The sequence below is a fragment of the Onychostruthus taczanowskii genome, unplaced genomic scaffold (genome assembly GCF_017590055.1).
Source record: "Onychostruthus taczanowskii isolate IOZ18803 unplaced genomic scaffold, ASM1759005v1 scaffold21, whole genome shotgun sequence".
Taxonomy (NCBI): domain Eukaryota; kingdom Metazoa; phylum Chordata; class Aves; order Passeriformes; family Passeridae; genus Onychostruthus; species Onychostruthus taczanowskii.
Genome location: NW_024499351.1, coordinates 11483090 through 11500874, shown reverse-complemented (window position 1 = coordinate 11500874; position 17785 = coordinate 11483090). Strand labels below are relative to the sequence as shown.

The 17785-nt window shown below is 50.0% G+C and overlaps 1 protein-coding gene across 2 annotated transcripts; it reads left to right on the top strand.

The window, feature by feature from the left end:
- Nucleotides 1-36: 36 nt before the first annotated feature.
- On the top strand, nucleotides 37-17202 carry AARS2 (alanyl-tRNA synthetase 2, mitochondrial). Of its 2 annotated transcripts, XR_005952656.1 has the most exons (23): nucleotides 37-447; nucleotides 805-993; nucleotides 1644-1789; nucleotides 2554-2748; nucleotides 3252-3396; nucleotides 3827-3972; nucleotides 4264-4372; nucleotides 4690-4728; nucleotides 5377-5488; nucleotides 6016-6143; nucleotides 6856-7006; nucleotides 8775-8944; nucleotides 9948-10061; nucleotides 10462-10602; nucleotides 11235-11372; nucleotides 11769-11878; nucleotides 12952-13060; nucleotides 14555-14677; nucleotides 15012-15122; nucleotides 15979-16062; nucleotides 16203-16313; nucleotides 16438-16554; nucleotides 16690-16830. XR_005952656.1 is itself a non-coding variant. In XM_041404382.1 (22 exons), the coding sequence occupies exons 1-22, from the start codon at nucleotides 37-39 to the stop codon at nucleotides 16852-16854; spliced, it is 3147 nt and encodes a 1048-aa protein (XP_041260316.1). In that variant the 3' UTR covers nucleotides 16855-17202. The 2 variants fall into 2 exon arrangements, 1 of the variants encoding a protein (XP_041260316.1); XM_041404382.1 differs by lacking the exon at nucleotides 16438-16554 and having other exon boundaries at nucleotides 16690-17202.
- Nucleotides 17203-17785: the final 583 nt, after the last annotated feature.

The following is a 17785-nucleotide window of genomic DNA, read 5'->3' as shown; positions in this document are numbered from 1 at the left end:
GACGCCCTCGCAGGGGACGGGACGGGGTGGGATGGGATGGCCACCCCCGACCGAGCCCGGGCTGTGACCGGAGTCCGCGCGTGCGCCGCGAGAACGGCGGCGCGGCGCTTTCCCACCGTCCCGCGGTGCTTCCCTCAGTCCCGCCGCTCTCCTCCGCGTCCCGCCTCCCCCTCGCACCGCCCCTTCCGGGCGCCCCGGCGCTGCCGTCCGCCGTGGGGCGCCATGGCTGCGGCCGCCCGGCTGCGGCGGCGGCTGCTGCTGGAGGTGCCGTGGCGCTGGTGCTGCAGCCCCCGCCGCGGCGGTGCCGCCTGCCCGTCAGCGGGGCAGATCCGAGCCGCCTTCCTGCGCTTCTTTGAGGAGCGCCACGGCCACCGCCGCCTGCCCTCGGCCCCCGTGCGTCCCCGCGGCGACCCGCGCCTCCTCTTCGTCAACGCGGGCATGAACCAGGTGCTCTCCCCGCTCCCGCACCTCCCCTCCTCCGGCTCACCGGCGCTTCCCCGTCTCAGAGGAGCGCGGCCCGGCTTGGGGTGTCCCCCACCACGGAGATGTCCGGCGGTGCTTTGGGCTGCCCGCGCCGCCGTCCTCCCGGGCCGGCGCCTCTCCTAGTGCCGTAGTGCTGTGGGAGTCTCCCTCGCTGGCGATAGTTAAGAGACATCTGAACACAATCCTGTGCCGTGTGTTCTAGAACGAACTTGCTTAAGCAGGGAGGTTGGACCAGATGACCCGCTGTGTGTGTCAGGAGCCCCAGGCGCAGGTCCCTGCGCTGAGTGGCACCTGTCCACAGCGGGTGTCTCTCATTTCCAGTTCAAGCCCATTTTCCTGGGCACGGTGCACCCCCGGAGCGAGCTGGCCCAGCACCGGCGCGTGGTGAACAGCCAGAAGTGTGTGCGTGCGGGAGGGAAGCACAACGATCTGGAGGATGTGGGCCGAGATACTTACCATCACACGTTCTTCGAGATGCTGGGGAACTGGTCCTTTGGAGATTATTTTAAGGTGAGGTAATAGGAGGGAACCCTTTCTAGGGGAAAACACAGCCTGCCATTCGGAGCTGTGCTGTAGTGCCATGGTACTGTGTGCAGAAGGCGTTTTGGTAAGATCCAGATTAATTCCTGGGAGCTCTGTGGCTTGGAACAGAGGTGGTCAGCTCATGGGCTCTGTCGCTGAATGTGTCCTGCAGACTTTCAAAGCCCTTCAGCCTGTCAAAGCTGTGACCAGCATGTAAAAATCAAAGTTCTCTGTGAGAATGCCAGTGTTGACCACTTCATGTGGTGAAAAGAGGTTACCAGTTCATTTGATGCTTAGTACTAGAAAGTTTGAAAAGGGAAGAAGGATAAAGGATGGTAGGTTTTTTAGGTGGCAAATACATTTTTTCTTTTGAAAGAAGAAAATCCATGTAACTGACAGTAAGCTCATAGATGCATACAGATACACATAGATGTGAGGGTCTCACAACATTTTAGGAATGTCAGTTTTCCACCGGCAGCAGTGAGCTATCTCACGCTCCTGATCTGCATCCTGTTCTTTGCAATACACCTGAAAATTAGAGAGAGAAGCAGCTGAAATTATCTTCTTTGTTGTTTGACTCCCATTCTAAAGACCCTTCCTGAATTACTGTGCTTCATTTATGTTCCCTACCTGCTCAGGAGGAGGCATGTAGCATGGCGTGGGAGCTCTTGACAGAGGTCTATGAGATCCCCAAAGATCGTCTCTATGTCACCTACTTTGGTGGAGACCCCTCGCTGGGGCTGAGCTCAGATGAGGAGTGCAGGGACGTGTGGCTCCGCCTGGGGTAAGTGTGTTACAGAAGAAGTTCTGAGCAGCAGGTGCTGACATTTCACTTTCCACAGTCTTGCATTTGCTTTTTAGTTGATCAGGTGTAGGAGCCAGAGAGTGTGTTTTAAATCCATTTTGTTTCTGGTTTCTTTGGGCTGTTAAAAGTCAGCTGGGCTCTGAGCTCACTGGGTCTCTTGAGCTTTTGGTTCATTCTCAGATAGTATTTTGGGGTGGGTATGTGCCTGAAACTGGCTGGCCTGGATGAAGTGTGTACAGAATCTCCAATCCTTTGGTTCCTCTCCATCATGAGAGTACATTCTCTGAAAGCAAGCAATGACTGCTTCAGTGGGAGGGTGCAGCCATTGCAGAGAGCACTGCTGTGCTTTGGGAGCTTGTTCCAGGCTGTGTGTCAGCTTTGATCCCAGGGCAGCCATATCTGTGCCACTGATGGTGTTCAGGCCTTGTCTCTGCTCCAAGAGCAAGATGCTCTGCAAACCCGGTAAAGAGCCTGTCTTGGTCAGCAGGGGACAGGCTGTGTTTGCCTGTCATTCTGGGCTGAGACTAGGGTCCTGTATGGTTTGGCTCACTTAATATCCCTAAGGAGAGTAATTCTGTGTGAATAGAAGGAAGCAGAGAAGCAGAGGAATTCTGACGTGTTTGCTTATTGAGTCTGTAGTAGGAAGAAAGGATTCCTTTCTTCCAACTTTCTCTGTGATCTAGGCTATTGTGTGGTTTGTGTGTATGCCTTAGCACTGCCATCTCTGTTATTTGCCTTTCCAGGGTTCCTGCCAGTCACGTGCTTCCTTTCCCATTGAAGGATAACTTCTGGGAGATGGGGGACACAGGTCCCTGCGGTCCCTGCACAGAGATCCACTATGACCATGTGGGTGGTGGCAGAAATGCTGCAGCACTGGTGAACCAGGGTAGCCCCGATGTAGTGGAGATCTGGAACTTGGTTTTCATGCAGTACAGCAGGTACCAAGCTTGTCATCTGAATTCCAGAGCCTTTTCCCCTAGCCTGACTCCAAAATCATGTGTATATTCTTGGACTTATCACTGTTTTCCAGAAAGTGGCAACACCAGGAGCAAGAGAGAAGCTATGGAGATTTGTCCAGCATGGCTCTTGGCCCCCTTTGTTGTATTTCCCTGTCTTCTTCAACCTTCACTTCATATTCCCCCTTAATGCTGCATTCCAGAGATTTCTTGAGGTCTGCAGCAGCCTGGAGGAGGAAGAGGAGGAGGCCTTGTTCCTTACATTGCAGCCTATCCTGACTGTGTGATGGTCAGATCCTGGCTGCCTGACAGGGCCGAGGCAGGCTGCTGTCACTCTTGTCCCTGAGCTTCCTTATGCTGGGTCACCCACTTTTTCCATCCCCTGTCACTTCCCCCATTCTCTTTGATTCACCTGTTCCTTATTTTTGCCCATGAACTGATCCTTGCTTATCTTTTGCCTTTTATTTTTCCTGCCTGGCTGACAGAGAGGTGGATGGGAATCTCCTTCCCTTGCCACAGCACCATGTGGATACAGGAATGGGTCTGGAAAGGCTGGTGACAGTTCTGCAGAACAAACGTTCCAACTATGACACAGATCTCTTCACTCCCATCTTGGATGCCATTCACAAGGTGATGGTGCTTCTGCTCAGAGTCACAGCTCAACAAAAGTTCCTCGCTGGGTAGCATAGTACAGCCTTCTCTGAGCAGTTAGTGAGCAGTATCTTGAGACAGGAGGTTATGTCCTTCCAGGTCCAATGCAGTGTTCTAGAAAAAAGGGAGTATTCCAGATGGGAAATCTGCTGGAATATCAGCACAGCTAATTCATTTTTCCATCAAAGTGTCTTAAGTTTCTCAGTGCCAGGGCATTGGCTGGCCTGTGTTAGGTACGGAAGTCTCAGTCTGTAGTGTTGTGGAAGGATTTAATGAGTACATCTGAGATGCATGAGGTGCAAAGGTTGTTGAAAAACAGGATATCAGACGTAGCTGGCTGCCTCTTGCTTTGAAACTTCTTCTGCAGCCATTACTTTCTGCTGACTTGTCTCCCTACCTTCTCTTTTAGGGCTGCAGGGCACCCAGCTACCAAGGTTTGGTCGGGAATGCTGATGTTGGGCGTGTGAACATGGCCTACCGTGTGGTGGCAGATCACGTGCGCACCCTGTGCGTGTGCATCACTGATGGCATCTACCCAGGCTTCTCTGGAGCAGAGTAAGGACACAAGGAAATGGCATGGGGTGGAGGAAGTTAGGTCTAGAAAGGAGTATGAACAGCCAGGGAAGAGGTTCTCCCAGATAGGGAGTGCATGAGCTTTTGGAGAGACAGGAAGATGAGAACTGGGAAGGGGTGCCAATCTTCAGACTTCTCCTTGGATGAGTGTAGAGTGTTGGAAGCAGCTGGCCTATGCTGAAGAATCAGACCAGATGAGCTGGGGGATGCTGGATGTGGCAGCTGGGCAGGGGTGCGCACAAGGCTGCCTGAGGAATCCTGCTCTGCTTTCAGACTGGTGCTGCGTCGGATCCTGCGCAGGGCTGTACGCTTTTGCTCTGAAGTTCTACAGGCTCCACCTGGGCTCCTGGCCTCCCTGGTGCCTAGTGTAGTGGAAGTGCTGGTGAGTAAAACTGTTTGCTTGGGGGAAAAAGTCATCACACATCCTATTCAACCCCATGTTTGTTTTCTGCACACTGTCAGGAGTCAATCTTGGGAAGGGTCCAGGAAGGTGTACCTGATGCTATGCATTCCAGCATTAAAAACCTCTTGTCCCCATATCATTTGTGATGGGAGGGAGGGGGCCTGATGTCATCAATGGTACAGTCAGCACAAGCATGTGTAAATGTATGCAAATAACTTCTATGTTTCTGATGTGCTGCGAGATCCCCTGAGGAAGATGCTGAGGATGTTATCACTAACTGAGGCTCACTTCCACAGGGAGATGCTTATCCAGAGCTGACAAGGAATGCCAACCAGGTGAGCAATGTGGAATTCCCTCATTATCTCATTATCTTTGTGAGACATTGCTCTCAAGCCCAGAAATCAGCCCGCCCTTGGGACTTGGCTGGAGGAGTTTGCGTAGCCTCCTCCGCAGCCGTGTTCTCATGGGTGGACTGAGATGTTCTGGGCACAAGTATCTGTGGCAGATTTCCATATGGTCCACTAGGTCCTTACCAGGGACTGCATGTGCTGTGGAAGGCAGCTGTTGCTCTAAAAAAGCTGCAGTAGCTTTTTTGGTTGAGTGCAAGTACAGCCTGTCCTCGCCCGGGTACCCTTTGTCTAAAGTGGAATGATGATTTAAGGCTAGTCCCAGCTTGCTTCCACTGACAGCAACTTCTGTGGCTGTTCCAGACATACAGTTGTAATTGGGTCACAGATATGAATGCCCAATAGGGAACATTTGTCAGCCTAAAGCTTTCCCCACGTGGATGGTCAATATTTCTTTGACAGGAATGGTGACAGGAGGCACAATGACTTTGGCACTGTTCAATGTGTCAGAGCCATGTTGTGATGGATACGTGCAGAACAGAAAGGCTGGTTGATATGCTTTGAGCTGACTGAGCAGGGCTGAGGTGATCTGGGGAACTCCCTGAAATGTGGGTAACCCTTCTGATCCTTGGGCAGATCAAGGATATCATCAATGAGAACGAGGCCGCATTTCTGTCCTCCCTGGAGCGTGGGAGGCGCATCATCGAGCGGACAGTGCAGCAGATGGAGCCCTCCACAAATTTCCCAGGTGAGTGTCCTTCCTCTGACGGGCTGCACTTAGAGACAGTTTGCTCCAAGTCCTCACGAGCATTGCAGTCAAAACTGGTGAATGTTTGCCTCCCCTGCATTTTCTGTGACTGTCTAGCCCCAGACAGAGGAGCAGATGTTCTTTCTCCAAATTGCAGTTGTTTTCTAGTACAACAAAGTAGGTACCAGGCAAGTTAGAAGCATTCCCTTGCTGTTTTATTGACTGATCAATGAGGTCATTGTATGACACGACTGGGAGGAGTAGCACAGGACCCAGCCAGTGCAGCTGCCTGTCTAGATGTGCTGCACTGAATTTTAGCAGGAAGGGGGCTGTGGAGCATTATTAATACTCAGTCACATGCAAGAACTCCAAGGCTTCTCTTCCCCATTAACTGTACAGTTGCACACAGTACACAGGTGGATCCAGTTACCAAAGTACACACTAGATTGGTCCCACCCAGACAAATCTTCAGATGCCTTTGCTTTCTGTGTTTCCACTGAGTTCTTGACCTTCTTTTTGTCTTACAGCTGAAGTAGCCTGGTCTCTCTATGGGAGTTTGGGATTCCCCCTGGATCTGATTGACTTGATGCTTGAAGAGAAGGGAATCAGTTTGGATTCAGCTGCTTTTAATGAGCTTGTTCTAGAAGATGCAAAGGTAAGAGGGAGACTTGTCATAATAATTCAAAGCCTTACCTGTCTCCTGTGAATGTGGAAGCAGGATCCCGTTCACTGCTGAGGCTCTTCAGAGCACCACAGGGCTACATGCCTTCTCTCTGAAGGGGAAGTGAGTCTGAAATAGCAGTGTCATCACAATCCCCTTGTATCTGAAGGTGGAACTGAAGTATTGGTTGGTGATTTTTCTTCAGGTATTTTATGATGCTGGAGTGAAGGTTATGAAATATTTATATAGGTTAGGACAATCCTCTGCTAGTCATGTAGTCTAACTTCTCACACATAGTAGAACCAGTTTAGACAGCTGAAGCAGCAAATTATTTATGAAGAGTTTACAAAATCTCTATGATCTCTGTAGTGCTGATATACTTGCACTGCCCACCCGCCACCACCACCCCCAGTGCAGTAATTGGTTTGAGGCCTTGCTCTCCTGCACTTTAGTGGCCTGGAAGCTGTGCCAAGAGGGATGTGTTAACAGTTGGTATGGCCTGGCTCAGGGCTAGCACAGAGTGGTATTCAGTGCTTGTGAGGTTTGAAGGGATGGGGGGTTAGTTAGCAATAGCCTACATCAGCCTGGATCTGAGCAAGCCTTTTCCATGGAGATGGAAGAAGCTGTTCCTGGCCTTACAGCTCCAGTTACCTGTTTGCTTGCCCCCAGGGATCTTCCATCTAACTGTGCCTTTGCTCTGCTGCAGCGGAAGGCTGGTGGCCCACAGGCAGGACAGGCAGGGAGCACGAACACCCACCTGGATGTGCACTCGCTGGCTTGGCTGCAGGGCAGCAACGTGCCTGCCACGGATGACTCTCCGAAGTACGCGTACACGCTGGGGCAGCACGGGCAGTACGGTGAGTGCCTGGCCCCCCTGCAAAGCAAGCTCTACTGGAGTCCCTCACATGGCTGCTTTTGCTGCCGAACCCCATGCATGTACAACGTGTACTTCGTGGTCCAAACCTGTCCACTGCCATGTCTCTTCCCTACCCCTGTACCTCATCCCAAACGGGGTGCTTTTCTTAGTGCTGTTGGTACATCCCTAGGAAGGCTCTGGGCTGGTGACAAGGCTGAGCTCTGGGTTGGCACCACTGGGTGCAGTGATGAAACAGGGACTGTTGATTTCTTCTAGAGATAAGTCTGTCTCCAGCAATTAGGCTTCTGGGTGTGTGCTCGATAGAAAGAAGGGTAATTACGCAAGGGTTTTAGGTGGTTGTGTGAAACCATGCCCTTGCTGTTTCCGTGGCAGACCGCTAGGTGCCAGCGCAGGCTTTTCATCACCTGGGGTAACTGAGGCTGCCCGTGCTCTGCGGAAGGCAGGAAGATAAGCCACAGGGAGCAAGAGGTGGTGTGGCTGTCACAGACAATTAGAGAAGGCTGTGTACAGCCAACTCCCTTTTACCCAGTGTGCTGGTGGCAGCCCACGCTAAGCAGAAAGTGAGGCAATGCAGGCTATATATACTACAGCAAGAGCACAACAGAGGAAAAAAGCCTAGCAGTGACATTGGCTCAAATCCCCAAACTAGAACTGTCCCACCTTCTCAGCTTCTGAATCATGGAATAATTGGGTTGAAGGGGATCTCTGGACGTCCAATTTCTTGTTAAAAGTAACATTCAGTTTCACAGTTGGATCGCATTGCTCAGAGGTTTTCAGTATCTTCAGGGACAAAAATCTCACAGCCTATCTGTTCCCTGTTCTTTATCACTCTTAGTGTGTAAAGGTTTTTTTCTCTATGTACAGCCAGAATTTCCTGTACTCTAGATGCAGTCTCCCAAATGCTAAATAGGGATGAATAACCTCTTTCTTTGACTGTTGGCTATGTTTGTGTTCATACAGCTCAGCAGGCAGGCAGCCTTCCATGCTGCAAGGGCACTGTGCTGGCTTGTATTCAGCTTGCTCCCAAGAACCTAAGATTTCTGTCAGTTCATTTCCGTAGACTGCTCAGGTGCCTTCAAAAAACAGTCCAGTTCTTCAGCCAGTCCCTGCCAATTAAGTGGAATATGGGTACATCCCATTTTGTCATGGCTGGTCATTAATGAAGATGCTAAGTGGTGTTGTCCCTTATATGAGCCACCAAGTAGTGCTGCTTGTAGCTGAATATCAGTTGAACATTGAACTACTGAGCAGTTCTCACTGGGGCCCTCTGCCCTGCCAATTACACACCCAGTTTATGGTCCTCTTGTCCACAGTGCCCAAGTTTCGGTTCAGGGAGCCTACAGGAGAGCATGTTAGAAGCTTGCTGCACCCAGGGATGTGACATCCCTGCTGTCCCCTATCCACAGCATCTTCATAAAAGTCAGTCAGGTTTGCCAAGCTTGCAGTGTAGTAAGATGCAGATGTGTCTGTGTCACATTTTCTTCACAGGCTCATGTGGAGCTGGATTGGGTGTCCCTGCCTGCTTAGCTGCTACTCTGCAGTTCTGTCATTAGGAGAGTGAGGGGTGACTTAGTTCCAGTCCTTTGTCCCTTCTGCCAGTAGCTGTTCCTCTCCTACCAAGGCCAAGTGCCAACTTTCAGTGTAGCCCAGGTATTTCCAGGGTTGGCACAAGGAAGTGATCCCTCCTTTCCTGTTGCAATCTGACAGGCTGTATGCACTAACAGCTGGTGTCTTCTTCCCCCTGACAGAGTTCAGCCCGTGCCAGGCCACTGTCCTGATGCTGTACAGAGATCAGTCTCTCCACAAGGAGGTTGAGGCAGGGCAACGCTGTGGTGTCATCTTGGACAGGACTAACTTCTATGCAGAGCAGGGAGGGCAGGACTCTGACCGAGGCTACATGATACGTTTAGGACAGCAGGTAAGGCCTTTTGCTGCCTAACCCAAGGCTGCCATGGGTTCTGAGGCCAGGCAGAATTCTCCAAGTGATGGGTTGGGTTGTTCTACTGTGTTAATTTGCAAGCTGCTGACTCTTGACAGTTCCCTTGGCATAGCGTCAGAGTTGGTGGGGTAAGGCAGAATCAGCAGTAACTTCACAAGGGCATTCTTGCTGCTCTGGTTGTCTCTCACAGCCCTTTGCAATTTCATCTTGCTGAGGAAGGCTAAAGTCTTCTCAGGTCTTCCTTCAAAATGTGCTGTGTTCTTGCCAGCTGGGGTTGTAATGCTGAGAGAGGGCAAACATTGATCAGAGAGTCTGTGAACTGAGTAACTTCTCTCTGGTCAGTCCTGGACAGCTGCAAGTGCTGCCCAACATGAGACCCAATGCAAAAACTCTTATTCCTCCCAAGAGCATCAGGGAGGACCTCCACTTCTGCAGCATGTTCCTTCAGCCTTGCCAAAGAGAGAGCTTTGACCCTGTTCTGGGAAGTTACACAGGGTGCAGCCTTTTCTCCTTTCCCTGTTTCCAAGTCTCGATAATCACCCTTGGGCCTTTTTAGCCTTGCAGAGGGTTACAGTACCTTGCTCAGCACTTCTCCTCAAGCTACAGTGGTGGTCCAGTTTTGTTGCCATCGCAGTGAGGCAGAAATGGTACCTTGGATGCCAGAGACATGCCTTGGGAGATGTTGTTCATTTTTTCACGGATGAGCGCAATTGTTAAGAAAATTTGTCAGCCTGGATGGTGTTACTGCCCCTCCACTGCAAGCTGGCAGCCTCAGCATACTGTGTAGTGAGTAGCTGGGTAATGGTGAGGTGTGAGACACCTTGGTTATGTTTGCAGTAAGCTTCTCTCTGCTTTTCCCACCCCATCCCTGTGTTTTAGGGATCGGTGGGAATTGTGTTCCCCCGTAGGACTGAGCAGGTACATAGCACAGATATTTGGATCTTCCCTGTGTCCTAACTCATTTTTCTGTCTCTTTGCTCAGGATGTACTCTTCCCTGTAGAGTCAGTTCATCTCTGTGGTGGCTACGTGATCCACGAGGTCACTGCTGTGGAAACCCTGCGTGCTGGTGACCAAGTGCAGCTCTTTGTGGATGAGGTGATAACTTAGTGCTCTTAACCTTTTCCTTGTGATGTCCTGAGAAACCCAGTCACAGCAGGGCTTTATCCCTTGTATTCTTGAGTCTGTTCTTTATCATAGGGTGCAGTGGGAAGGAGATTTCACAATTGACTCTGTAATCTTAGTGAGCCAGTGGTCTGTGCAAAAGTATCCAGCCTACCCTTTACTGTTTTACAAAGATGATCCCATGAAAAAAGGAGTTAGATCTGCCCTGTCACATAACTCATCTGACAGCTGTACTACCCATTTTTTTCCCTCCATCTTCTCCTATCTCCTGATAGGAGGGGATAGGAGCCTTTTCCTTATCTCTTCGTGCCATCCCCTGCTCCCCCGAGCTGTGGAGAGCCAGCACTCGGTGCTAGCTGGTGTGTGCTTTCAGGCGCAGCGCCTGGCCTGCATGACGAACCACACTGCCACCCACCTGCTGAACTTCGCGCTCCGCTGTGTCCTGGGGGACAGCACCGAGCAGCGGGGCTCCCACGTGACAGCAGAGCGGCTGCGCTTCGACTTTGATACCAAGGTGACTCTGAAATCCAGTTCCCTACTTCTCAGCAGTACCAGAATTCCAGTACAGCCCCTCTCTCCAGGGATTTTTCCCCTCTCCCCATAATCACTCCTTTAGAGACAAGTCACATTTTATCTGAGTAATGAAGCTTGGTCCTCTGGGCGTGACTGTGTCCATTTGCATTGAATGGACCCTGAGCAGGGCTTGCTGAGGGGATGAATGGGGATCAGAAAGGAAAGGACTTAGCAAGGCCAGTGGTCATGGACTGACACAAAATAGTGTAAAGGAGTCTTTGAGAGATGGTGCTTGGCTGTGGCACATATCTGATGCCTGGGCATTCAGGTGAGAGCATTTGTGAAGCTTTGGGTCAGGCTGAGTGCTGGCTCTGGTAACCTGTCACTCATTCTAGTATCTCTTTGGAAGACTTTGGCTGGTGCTCTTGCATCAAAAATCCTTATGTCTCATGGGAGGAGAAGGTGGGAGGGCCATGATGTTCGCAGTTCCCTTTTACAAGCCGAGAAGATGAGATGCAGGGAAAGAGTGGTGTGCCCAAGCTGAGTCATCTGGTGGCTGTGCCCCAGATCTCCCTCCTTCATTCTGTACCTCTCAGGAGGCTTCTCCTGAATGTGGCTGATTTGCTTCCTCAGGGCCATGTGACCGTGGAGCAGCTGCAGCAAGTGGAACAAGTGGTCCAGGACCTGATCCAGAAAAATGAGGTGGTGCATATGGCTGAAGTCCCACTCACACTGGCAAGAAGAGTTCAGGGACTCCGTGCAGTGGATGAGGTATGACAGGATGGCAGCACACATCTTTATGAGCCTTCTCCTTCAGCAGGAATCATCTGAGACACAAGATGTTGACACAACATGTTTCTGCAAAGGAATTGTCTCCCAAAACTCAGATGGGAAGATAGAACAGAGATGAGGTCTCAGGACACTGTTGTAAAACATGGAGACTGGTGATACACAGGTTTTCTGTTTATGCTTGTGGACCAAAGCCTGTCATGTCACCAATTGTTTCTTTCTCCCACTGGTTGTGAAGGAGAAGTAGTGCCTCCCCTGACTCAGGGGCTCCTCTAGACTAGGGGGAAGATGAGGCAGACACCTGAGGCCATCTAGTTAGTCTGTAAGTGCCCCTGAAAAACCATGTTGTTAGCTGCTGACCCCTGTCTCCTCTGTCAGGGGTATCCAGATCCAGTGAGGATAGTGTCCCTGGGGGTCCCTGTGGAGAATGTGCTGACCTGTGACTCCAAGGCTGCAATGCAGACCTCTGTGGAGCTCTGCTGTGGGACGTAAGTGACTTTTACTTGCAGCCAGAAGGCGTGTGTGTGGGCACTGGTGGCTGAGGTAGAAACATCACTACAACAAGCTCACGTCCCTGTGAAACTAAGTTTCCTCACTGGAAAAATATTGTGAGGACAGGATGGGCTATTTACAAAGCTTTGGAAGTTCCAGGGTGAGCAAACGTTAATGAAATGCACAGCATTTTTCATTACTTCGTAGTCTGAAACCAACCTGGAAGCCAGAGAGGACCAGCAGAGTATGGGGAAGCTGTGACTTGTCACCAGTGTTGTGGTGCTTTGCCTTTGGGGTTACAGAGGGCTGGGTACCTGGCTGGAGAGTCCAATTCAGCTTGTGAGAACTTGAGACTGCTCTGATTATTTTAATTTATTGTCTTCACCCTCTTCTGCTTTTAGCACCAATGAGAGTAGAAGAAAAATTAATCGATCTTAGGACGGTGCTGACACCAAAAAAAAAAAAAAAAGAAGGAACAAACTGGCCTTAGAGCAGATTGAGCTGGAAATGAGCAATTTTCTACCCATGAGATCTTCTTGTGGGAGTAGTGGGACAAGAAAGTGCTTGGGAGATGATCAATTCTTATGAAGATGTCTGGAATGATTGCTTGTGGTAACAGAACCCAAGACACTGTAGTTTTCTTATCCAGCATTGAATAAACAAGAAGGAAAAGGGATGTTGTCAGTGTCCTGAGATTGCACAACTGTCCTTTGTCTGGAGTCTACTCGCCAGGCAGTGGAGCTGGCCTGACAAGAGAGTGGTGGAGTAGAGGAGAAAAACACATCTCACTGATGAAGGAGGAAAGGAGGACAGAACTTGGCTGCACCATTTGACTGGAGCTTGCTGGGCAGGTAGCACAGAGGTTCCTCTGGGGTAGCCTCAACTCTGCTGTCTCTTGCCTGACAAGGTACCATCAGGATTTTAGGGATGGCAAAGGATTCAAGGTACTGGGATTAGGATTAGGAAAGGGCTGCTGGACTTCAGAGTTTTTGAAAAAGCAAGCAGGTTTCTTGATTTCTGTTTGCAAAGAGCAACTTGCTTTCTTTCCTGTTCTCTGCTGACGTTCTAGGCACCTTCTCCAAACTGGATCAATGGAAGATCTGGCCATCATCAGCGAGCGTCAGCTTGTCAAAGGGATTAGCCGTGTCATTGCAGTGACAGGGGGACGAGCCAAAGAGGTGAGAAAGAGGGAAATGAGATTTCTGCCATGTCAAGGCAGTGCCAGAAGGAACAACCTTTGCAGGTTCCTCATAGACAATTAGCTCCCCACTGCTTTGGTTGGAGCCTCCCTGCTGTGCCACATCTGACTTCCTGCTTCAGCCTTGGACTCCGCTCTGCTACTTTACCTCACTTTCACCTCCATTCCCTCCCATCTTAGTTCTCTGTGTCCTTGACCTTCATTTCTCCCTTCAGACTGCCTTTTCCAAGATAAAAACTTACACAAAATATCAGGAAGCCTCTGGTCTATAAATTTCAGCCCCCCAGTAGGTATTTTAAGGTGTAATTCTTTGTGCATTGATTTTGCCTCCTGCTTATCACAGCTGGATTTACACTTTATGATTACAGGGTTTTGGCCTCATTCTTACAGCCCTTTTGCTTCCTGTCTTTAGTCTTTCTCCTGCTAAACTGTGATTCTGGTCTGGCTGGTTCTGTATAAAAAGTAAGCAACCTACTGTTGTGTTTGTGAGATCACTCTGTCCTTTGAGTATTCGGAAGCATCAGGTGCCCCATAAGCTTCCCCTCTTCCTTTGAGGCTGCTGTCAGAGGAGAGTGACTCATAGTCACTGGAATTGGAAAGACTAAAGGCAAAGCCCACCCCTGCAAATCTGTTCCTTTTTGGCTGGCCATCCCCTGTGCATCTGTGTCCCAGAGAGGCTTTTCTTCATGCAGAAGAACAAAAAGCTGCAGGGCACATCTGCATGCTTGGCTGGAAGTGCTGACCTGGAGAGCCCCTGAGAGGAGCTCTGTGCAAGTGTTAATGAGACAAGGGAGACTGCAGAGAGATTTACTTGAAACAAGGGTTGTGTAGCCTAGCTAGGCAGAGCAGTCCTCTGCTGTCCTGCTCTGAAGTCTTGCAGGACCATCATGGGCACAGAGGTCTGGTAGAGAGGAAATGCTCCAAAACATAAGGATTTTCACTGGTGAAAAAAGCTTGTAACAGCTTTTGAAAAAAATTATTTATAGTAGCATTGTTGGTGAAAACAATAAGAAATATATCAGGATAGGTAAAATCAGGAAATATGCTTCAATGGCTGATGAGGTTTCTTTTAGTGTTAGTGTTTCTTTTGCTTCTTCAGTCAGCAGTCTCAAGATTGCATTTGCTAACGGAAAAAGATTTCTAAGATGCTCTACAGAGCTTCCCAGTTTTCCTCAATGAAATCCTAATGATTTTGGTGCAAATTTTTGAGGAAACATTCATTTCAACCATAAATATCACCTAAAGCTCAACAGCTTGGTCTGCCTGAGTGTGACCATCTAGTGTTGGTTGCAAATCTAGAGAGGAATGTTTTCTTTCAGAGTCTTGCAGAACAGTCATTCCTAAACCATCTGTAGATGTCTGGATTCTGAGCAGCACTTCAGTGTTCATGACCCTGCTGTCTCCCTGCCTTCTCCATCCCTGTGGACTGTTTCTGTTGGTGCATTTGAAGCACGCATTCCTTCCATCTCTGCAGGCCCGGGAAGTAGGCCAGTGCTTGGCTATGGAAGTGGACTCTGTCTCCCTACGGATGAAGCAGAGGATCACCTCTATTCCTGAGATGCAGAACCTCTCCAAAGAAGTGGGCCAGTTGACCAAAGTAAGGGTTACACTCCTGTACAGAAAGCCCAGCATGGGCACATGAGACACATGACTCTTTCCTTATCAGGTTCACTTCTTACCATGGTCAGTAGCAAGGGCAGGTTGCTACCTGCTGTTGCCTCTTTGGTCATAAGGATTTTTGCCAGTGTCCATGTGGCTGTGTTGCAGATGGCTGAAGAGAGAAACTGCTCAGCACAGTGACTGGCTGCTCTGGTCACCTGGTTAAAGCAGGGTCTGGGAAGAGGCCGTGCTGCAGCCTGACCTCCCAGAGAGATAGCTCTTCATGTCTAGGGGTACAGTTTAATGTTCTTACAGAGAAAATTGTCTTGCAGGTGGTGGCCAGCACTGCAATGCCTCAGTGGCAAAGAAAAGAACTACAGACCATTCTGAAAGCACTACAGCGAACAGCCAACACAGCTATCAAGAAACTGGAGCTGCAGCAGGTACTGAGGCAGCAGCACACTGACTTGCAGCCAGCTGGTAGCACACACCAGTGGACCTGATGTTTCTGTCCCACTTCAGAGCCACTCAGTCACTAGAGTCTGAGAAGGCAGAAGAAAACCGGTACAATCACGCACGGTGCAACACTGGCCCCGTGTTGGGTTGGTTTCGCTGGCCTTTGTTTATGGGGCCCTTGGTTGAAATGCAGGGAATGACTGGCTGGGGTTTTAGCACCTGCAGAATTCCCATGTTTCCCTGCCTGTGAGAACAGACCCCCATACCAGCACTTTTGGCTAGCATCAATAGGCACTAGGCATCACCTCCGTGTTTATGCGTGGAGAAGATGTGATGGTCCTCACAGTGGGCTTAACAAAGTTACACAGTCAGTGACAGGACAGAGTCTTTCCTACAGCTACATGGATTTTGCTGTGCTTCCCACATGTATTTGCATTCTGCCAATTTACATTAAAAGCAGATTAGAAATACTTACTGGTAACTTAGAAATCTCAAGAAGAATTGTCCCTTTTTTCAAGTAGGAGCATCTTGCCACCAAAGCCTTCCTGAGGCATGTGGCACTGTATAGGTCTAGGAGAGAGGCTGGGGACTGAGTCATTCTCTATTCCCCTTCTGACAGGGGTTCTTCTCTGCTTGCATTTGGGGAAGGGGGGCTGTACAGGTCTCCACATGGAGATTTCAGTCTGCCAGTCTTACTTTGACTTTTGCTATCAAACATCTCCCATCTGTCCCACAGAGCAGCGCTTGCATTCCCTTTGCATATATATTACATGGATATATCCCCATGCAGCCCACCCTGTGCCACCTGTAGCCCTTCAAAGTTCTCTGTTTTTCTCTCTTCAGGCTGAGAAGGCGGCAAAAATCTTGCTAGCAAAATACTGCAACCAGCCTGTCATCATTGATACTATCCCAGCTGATTCCCTCTCTGTGAGTAGTCCACATTCTTTGTTGGCCCAGTGCTTCCTCAGGTGCTTCAAACAGCAAGAGGGAGTTTCTGGGCACATTTTCTGCTGGATGCTGGGTCTTCTTTGCTGTTGTCTGACCTCTGTTCTCCCTGCCTCTCCTAGATCCTAATGAAAGTAGTGAACCAGCTGTGTGACAAGTCTCCTGGCACCTCAGTCTTGCTGCTCAGCCCTCAGGCTTCGGGTGAGGTGTTCTGTGCCTGTCAGGTATCCAAGGTAAGCAGAAGCCTGATAGAGACAAGGGGAACCTGCCTGCCAAGAGGGCTGGACCCACTGCTCAGCAGGTCCTGCTGGAGGCTTTTCCTGGGGTTTTGCCCAGTGTTGGTGGTTAATCACACAGGGGCAGGACCTGAGATGACTGTACTGGGACCAGATGTGCTTTCAGTCTCTGCTGGGCACAGATATCCCTGGATCCTCCAGGCTGTGTTTGCCCAGGGGCAAGACACAGCGTTAACATGTAAGCTCTGCCTTTGTAGTCCTCAGGGTCATGGCTGCCTCAGGCTGGGTGAGGAGAGGATGCTGTTACCTGTCTTTATTCACAGACTGCAGGCTGCCCCACAGTACAAATAACTTGGCTGTGTCTCTTCCCCAGAGCTGCCTCCCCGCGTTCTCTGCTGCTGACTGGGCCGTGGCTGTCTGTACACAGATGGAAGGGAAGGCAGGAGGCTCTGCCATCGTGGCTAAGGGCAGTGGAAATGCCAAAGGCATGCAGGGAGCTCTGACTACAGCACTGGAGTTCGCTCAGAGCAAACTGTGATGCTTTTGGTGCCAGGACAGCTGTATGCACCCAGCTGGACACTTGATACCAAGCATATACTCTGCCCATCTGAAAGGATTAGCAGCTGAACATTGCTGCAACCACTGCCTTGGAGCACTGGACCTCTGACCATCCAGGATCAGCAGTGAGCCCGCTGACAGAATGATGCTGCCTGTTCTCAGCACAAGCATGTGGGGATGGAGCCTTGGAAAACACGAGTCGCAACAGCAGATCCTGCTTCTCATGGAACAGTGCAAATCTTGCCACAAGACCAGCACAGAGATTTTGTGAGAACATGGGGAGTTGGCACTGTTATCTTAAAGCCATTAAAGAGTCGAGAGAATCCAATCATGATGTTTCTTGTAACTGCACTTTTTTTTTCCTGCTCTGACAGAGGGGTTCATTCTGCCCCTGCAGCTCCAGAAGTCAGCATGTACTCTTGTCTAAGCAGTTCCTTCCTACTGCAGAACTCAGGATACCCTTCTGATTAAAAATGCTACTCTAATTTAGAAATTAGAGAAATCCCACCTTGCTTGCGGGCTCAGGCTTGTTAGGCTATGAATGGGTAGAGCTGAAGCCAGTCCTCAGCAGTGAGGGAACAAAATTGTCCCACTCTCCACATCTTTGCTTTGGATGAATGTTCTGTTTCTTCCTGCCACTCCCTTGCAAGTCCTTCCTTCTGGCTTCTTACTGGCTCATACCTAAAAACCAACACTGATATAATGAGTTGTGAGAATGAAAACTGTTGCTGTGTTGCAGCATGGAAGTCCCTGCAGCAGGACTGTGCCCTGCTTTGTCTTGAGGTGAGCACGTCTCATAAACTGGTTATTTTTCACAAGCCGTGGTGGACCCAGCAAATTCAATTCATAAAGACATTTCAGAGTTCAGTGTTAGAGTGATGTTGAGAGCTGCTGGCCAAAGCATCATTATT